General features: G+C 37.2%; 1 protein-coding gene across 1 annotated transcript; it reads right to left on the reverse strand.

The window, feature by feature from the left end:
* Positions 1-3,588: 3,588 nt before the first annotated feature.
* On the reverse strand, positions 3,589-6,586 carry GATAD1 (GATA zinc finger domain containing 1; the record flags this gene model as incomplete). The annotated part of the gene is made up of 3 exons (XM_009583573.1): positions 3,589-4,025; positions 4,773-4,956; positions 6,527-6,586. Coding segments are annotated over 3 exons (435 nt in total), but the record flags the coding sequence as incomplete, so codon positions are not given.
* Positions 6,587-7,073: the final 487 nt, after the last annotated feature.

The raw sequence follows: 7,073 nt of genomic DNA on the forward strand, positions 1-7,073 counted from the left end.
ATTTTAGATTAAATCTTTTAAGCATTTTTCTTTCATTGGCTTACATTCTGCTTGAGCATTTTGAACTAACAGGTTGCCTCTTACGCCTTAGTTCCCACGATACAATGACTGTAATGCAAGTTGGAGGAATAACTGCATTTGCAACCTGGTTACTGTTTTTATTTGCTCTGAAGACAAAAGTAAGTACTATTAATGGATTACGTAACAACAAATAATCTAAGCTGTCACGATTTTAATGACAGCTTTATATCTGTTTTATCGAGTCATTCAATTTCTACTTGTTCTGTTTGCATCTCCAAAATTAACAATGTTCACAGTAAACAAAATAAAATTGAGCAGTCTGTACTGGACTGATCCTGCGCTCCCACAAATCTCTGTCCCAGCTTCATTCTCCTGTCCACAGGTTTGCTGTACTACGGGCAAGAGCAGTCAAAACATGTAAGTGGAATGTATTGTATTTCAGAACGGGTTTTTCTCATGAACATATTACCACTTACCTGTTCCTTTCTTAGAGCCTCTCTTGGAAACACTGATGAGTATCAATAGGAAGGCAGCAGCAGCTGGAAGTCAGTTTAAGAAGTTAACAAAAACAGAATTAGAAATCCATTAGGTACGTTTTATGGAATTCAGCTTATTAACAGACCAGAAAAAGAAGCAAAAGCTTAAGTCAGCTGCCGTAATTTCAGGATTATCTTCATGCATGTCACCGATGTTCATTTATTAATCACCATCCCTAACAACCATTTTTGGGGGTTCAAAATGTATTGGCCAACTGCAGCTAAAGACAGTCTCACTGTACTTGGTGTCTTCAGGAAACCCTGACAAGCATGACTATATCAAACACCTCAAGCATTCTGCTGATTATCAGGGCAATTGTCTGTATCCTTATAAATTCATACGTAAGTGGTTTACTTGATGTGCAGTTATTAGCTATACTGACATGAGTTGGCCCGTACTGTGCAGTGCCTGCAATCATTCTGTCAGGGGTAGTACCAGTAGCTTCATATCACACTGCAGCCAACAAATTAAAAATGTTTAAATGCAAAGCTCCTTTTCTGTATTAGGGAGTCTGGCAAAAATTTTTGGAAGACAAGTTTTATGTTTAATCAGATGACAAGTAGATTTTTTTTTTTCTGTGTGATTTTTTCCTATTTCATTCCCTAATGAATGGCAAGACCAGACAGCTAAAAAGGTGTTTAAAGTTCCCGTGGGTTGTCTCATAAGAAAAAACTTTTAAGTCTTGCATCTTCCCAAACCAAATAATTATGTCAGAGTTAGGTAAGTAACAGAACTGAAGCAGATTCACATTTGTTTTAGATTACCTACTACCTCATTTGATAGTTTTGTTTTTATTGTGCAGTTCTTCTTGCATTTTTTTTTTTAATCTAATCGGAATACACTTTTCTTAAATTTAGTGGTGCTGGTGATTCAAATGCAGTGAGGGATGACATTTTTATTTAATTCTGGCTTTCATTTCACGGTGGCAATGCTCGCAGTTCTTTGCTTTTTCTTACAGAAGTTTCAGGTTACATATCCTCTACCTGGAGCTCCGCTCTTTGCTACTGTAAGTAGAACACTTATATGGCATACTATTTTTCATAAGAGTAAGACATTATCTTGTTCCAAACTTTTCTTTTGCTTAAGCTTTCAAACTACGTGTCTAGTGCAAGGCTGCAGTCAGTCCCCTCTCTCAGTATGATCTGCTGTTCGACATAGGAGGGTGCAGAGACCTGAGTATCATCTGTGAAACAAACTTCCAATCATAAAGCATTCATTGATATTTCTCTAAATTGCCCCTTTTATATTACTATTTATTGACAAATAAGGCAAATGGCAAGTGAGTACTTTTCATTTGGCGTAAATTGTAGAAACTCAGAAAAGCAAAACTGAATGTAAGCATTGTTTTCTTCCCTCTGCCTACAAGGATTTGACAAGGAAAGCAGCTGAGCTTGAAAGTCAGCCCACAGAAGAGCAAAGCTCCATGGATTATGCTGAGGCAGCACAGGGACTTTACAGTGATCCCAAGTGAAAACCTTGTGGACTGCAGAGAAAGGAGGGAAAACATTTGAGTGGAGGGAGTCACTCTGGTTACTCTAAATATCTTTTAAGAGTCACTTTTACTTTCTCATGGTAGTTGAAATAAAGATAAATCGCAAAAAAAGAAATCTAGAGGAAGTGAAATGAGAGAAAGGAGAGGAAGGTCAGGAGCGAGGTCACCTTGGGATTAATTACTGCAACACACTGAACATGGGCACACATCTCATGTATGTAGCAACTGAAATTACTTACGATTTAACTCTGTATTAGCAGTGCACTGCTAATTTCTGACCATTTTGACCTATTGACAGTATCCCTTAAATTTAGCACCTACTCCCTTAAGGTTGACTATTCTTCCTTATATTTGAAGAGGGCAGAACTGAGGCTGCAGACTGAAACAAATCTATCTGGTTCCTGCTGTCACAGGTCCCACCGTATTAAAAGTCGTGGATACCTGAGACTTTCAAAATATATTTCATCTTAAATCAAAGCTTTTCATTAAGTTAAAACATAAGTCTAGTGCAACTTTTATAGACTTTCATACAATATACTAAAGTTGGTTTGGGGCTTCTGGGTGCTATAGTCACATATGTCCCAATTAAAAAAAAAGCTGAAAAGATCTGTAAATGTAAATTTAAAGCCACTTACCGCTCTTATCCTTCATAGGCAGCAGGAACCACTAACCCCAAGGAATTCAGGGCATGCAAGTACATCTCATAGCGTTTGGAGCTGACTGGCTTGTAAAAAGTTTGGTGCAGAAAACTTTAACATTGGTATTTAGTATGTGGCATTTTTCCCGTTCTATTTAAATATTTTCACTGGTATACTGAGACTGTCAATATATAAAATTAGTCTTTATTTCCTTTAGCAAATGTTTTTTTCATTTTAATTGCTTGAGGATTTCTTTCTTACCATCATTAATTGCAAAGACTGAAAAAACAATTTAAAATCAATTTTAAGAGACCAAGCTAACACACACACACAAATAGTAACAATGGGAAACTCAAATCATAATGTCAGTGTTGGCTCACTCAGGAAATGAAGAGACATTTCTGCCATGAGGATGCCAGAAGCCAAATAACGTTAATTTTAAACCTGCATCCAGCTTTCCAAGAAATTTATCCCCTTACATAAGGAAAATTTAGCAGGAAGCTACATACATAGGCCCACATTTTAGATTCAGCTGAACAAAATTCCCTTAAAATGTGACTGTTAAATAGAATACTGGTTTGTGGATGATAGGTTTTAGTCTGAAGAAGAGAAATCTAAGTAGATCACTCCTCTCCACTGTAACAGAAAACTGTTAACTGACTGCATCACTGACCAAGTTTAGTGTTTATTTGAAGCTAGTCTTAAATTATTTACTTATTTAAATAAGGAAGTAAATAAAAACTGCAGTTTTTAATTAAACTAGTTTAATTAAATTAAACGAGTATATAAAGTGCTGGATGATTAAGAGTTTGTCTTTTAACTCCTTTTCTGGAAAGTAAGTTAGAAAATAAGAACACTAAAGGCAACTTTCAGAAGTCAATTATTTGCTTACCAAAGTTGAAGATGACATGAAACTTGTGGTTTTGTCCCAAAATGAGCAATAATGTCTGAAGAACAGAGCATAGAAATGACGCATCAAATGGAAAGAAAATTCCACTTTAAAGAGCTGATATAATTTAAAATAAATAAATACCATAATCCATAAAGTAAAATGACCATTTTATAATTTTTTTAAACTTCTTGTATGGGATTCACAGACCTGAGAATACACCCAAAATAACTCGTCCAAAGTATTCCTTTAAAAAATTATAAATTATTGGTAACAGTTTCTTTAATGGAGATTGCAGGAGTAGGTCCCACGTGAGTCCATATATAGCCCTTCTCTGGTCTTGTAGGAACAGTGGGGAAGGGAGATGATCGAGATTTGAAATATTCTGAAGGTGCATGACAAACAAATTCTAAATATTCCATTTTCCTTGGAAGATCTTCTTCTGGTCCTAGAAAAAAAATAAATAATCTTCAAAGACAAAATTTAAAGGTATAAAATTGGAATATGCAGGACTTAAAAATATGCAACAACAGCCAACATCCCTTAGAGAATGTGCCTTTTCAATCAATGACTTTCCTGGCAAAGTAGCCTCAAATGCTAGGCAAGAAAGCTCTACCTTTATTTTTGCTGGGCTGATTTTTTTTCCCCCTCCATGTGAAACATTCAGTTATTTGAGTGAAGTACTTTAGTTAATATATTTTAAATAGATACTATTTGTGGCCTACCTATCAAAAGGACTTTTCTGAATTATTAATAATTTTATAATCAGTAGCAGAACACTCTCTATGCCAGTGCTTGCATGATATGTATTTTAAGCACCCAAGATGAAGATCAGCTAAGTCAGGTCATTTTAAAAGAAACAGCTTGGACTGGTATATTAGGTTTATACTGTAATAACTTTGATTCTATCTAAGGAGAAATAATTTGATCTTTAAAGTTGTAAGACTATAATTGTGGCCCCTGAGCACAAATACTCAGATAATCACACTCATTGCAGTAGTGCTAATCATATTATATACATAGGATAAATAAAAAAGGTTATTGAAGTAAACGAGATGCTTACAGGATTAGGGTCTAAAATGTGGAAATTGCATAAATGATTGTGACAAGCTCAAAAGTTCATTTAAAAAAACACAACTCTGCATTAGTCTAGGCACATATAAGTAGTTGTATAAAACGAAGGCTTAGAAATTACCTATGATATAGGATGCTGGGTCAAAACAGTCTTTGGGGCTGGCTTGCGTAGGAATGAGCCAGGTTAGTGCAGCACTCTTTTCACAGTATTGGTCCTGAATAAATCCGCGGATCTGAGCGTAGTATGTTTTTCCATCCTGCTCATCCACCACTGAAACAACATCTCCAATTTGATAGTATACACCCTAGAAGACATACAAACGATAATTAAACAATCTGATTTTAGAAGCTTCACTCTGCGATTCTGATTCATATCTTAAGTATCAGTATCTTAAATTATCTCAAATTACCCCAATCTTGAAAGACAGCCTTAATTCAGCCACATGCAAAAGAACGGTGGCGTAAGATAGAGTGCTGTCTCACCTAAGCAGTCATCAGCGCTGCTTGTGCAGTCAACCAATGTCTAGGAGCCTGAGGCTACACCTCCTGTCTGCAAGAGTGGAGATGGTCTCATTCTGTCAGAAGTAGGAGAGTGCAACACCACCTTCTAGAAAAAGTAACTGTAGTAATTTCCCTGTGTGTGCAGGGAAAGCAGCTTTCTGTGTACGAAGAAGTTCACTCATCTGAATGCAAAGGAGTCCCAAAACACAGATCCACCTCCTTCCATGGTGCTCTGTAACGTGTGAGGCTGTGCAGCAAAGGCAACTCACTTCACGTTATAACAGCGCCGCACAGCTCAACGCAGTGCCTGCACCATCAATATCAGAGTTTGCTAAGCATCATCCCGGAGGATTTTGTTTTTAAAACAGATTTAAAAGACCTCAAAAATCCCAAACAATCCCCTTCTCAACAACACAGCGAAGTATTAAAGTTTTGTTTTTAAAACAGATCTAAAAGACCTCAAAAATCCCAAACAATTCCCTTCTCAACAACACAGCGAAGTATTAAAATAGAAACATTTGGCATAAAGAGATCAGGTTAAGTAAAACTTTTGACATAGATCTTAGGAATTTCTGAAAAAAACAAAAAACAAAACACACAAGAAAAGACATTAATTCTCTTCCAAACTAGTCAACAGCAAACAGAGATTCATCTGGGATGCAAGACATGAAGCATCAGGTCTCTAGAGAGCATATGGAAGCTCAGTCTACCACTTCTCCTCTGGCTATGCAGTCTCCCAGTGGCTATTTTGACCTTTTCTTTGGGGGAAAAGACATTTCAAACAGTTTGTTTGTACTTCCAGGAAACAAAAGCAGATTTCAGAACTTCAAACATTAACACCCTGGCGAGGTGGTAAAAATGCTCTCAAGCATTGCTTCCATTGCAATAGTCAACAACTTCCTTGTTCCCAGGGTGTTCAAGACTGTTTGCGCCCAGCTCTGAACCGGGAGCCAGTTCAGATGTTAAGGCAGGTGCAACCCATCCCCTCTGCAGGGCATATTCTCTGTGCCTTCTATCTTAGGGTAGAAAACATCACACAAATTTAAATAATCAGCTATAGTCACTTTTGCTTGAATTCTGTAGGGTGAAAGTTAAAAGTTTAAAAACCTCAATTGCAGTAATTACTAAGGAAACCAGATGCATCTTTTTCTTGGAAGAAAAAAATGGGACAATGACAAGTATGTAAACTACTGTGGTAAACTACCTTGCAAGACTTAACAGCAATGACATGAGGCAAATCTTACACAACTGCTAGGCAAGGAAGAACAGTTTCTGTGAATATATCCCTAGTGCTTTCACTGTCTGTGGTAATTTTTGAGATTGGAAACAGAATCAGCAAGATGTTTTTTGCAAACAAATTTGCATAAACCATACCTTATAAAAGATTGATTCTGCTGTAATTATAGTGGATACAGACTCAGGAGCCTTGATGGGCTAAGAAAAGAACACAGAAATGGAAAATCAAAAGCATTAAAACAAACCAACCACGTAATATAATTCCAGGCTGTTTTTTTTTCCTTTTAGACAACATACTGATACATTATCTTCTTAGAAAATTAGTGAACACAAGAAATTGGGTGCAAACTTTTCAAACATTTGTACTTTAAAATTGAAAACAATAAAGTTAACATTTTCATTCTCAGGATGTTAAGTGGAGAAGTGAGTACTAAATTCGCATGACTGGTTTCTATTTACACAAAACTCCTTCCCTCAAGAAACGAGCCTGAAGGACTGGATGCTGTGCGGACCGGCGAATCACGCAGGCAGGCGTGCCCGTGCTACTGAGGAACAAACCGGCTCTGACATTGATTACAACCACTTCCCATCCCGGTTTCAGTCTGATTTTGCGACAGAAGCTGCAAAACTCCACGCCGGGGTCCAGCCCACCGGCAAGACGAACCGGGCGGGGGCCGGGCCGGCG

The sequence above is a fragment of the Fulmarus glacialis genome, unplaced genomic scaffold (assembly GCF_000690835.1).
Source record: "Fulmarus glacialis isolate BGI_N327 unplaced genomic scaffold, ASM69083v1 scaffold3398, whole genome shotgun sequence".
In the NCBI taxonomy this organism is placed as follows: Eukaryota; Metazoa; Chordata; class Aves; order Procellariiformes; family Procellariidae; genus Fulmarus; species Fulmarus glacialis.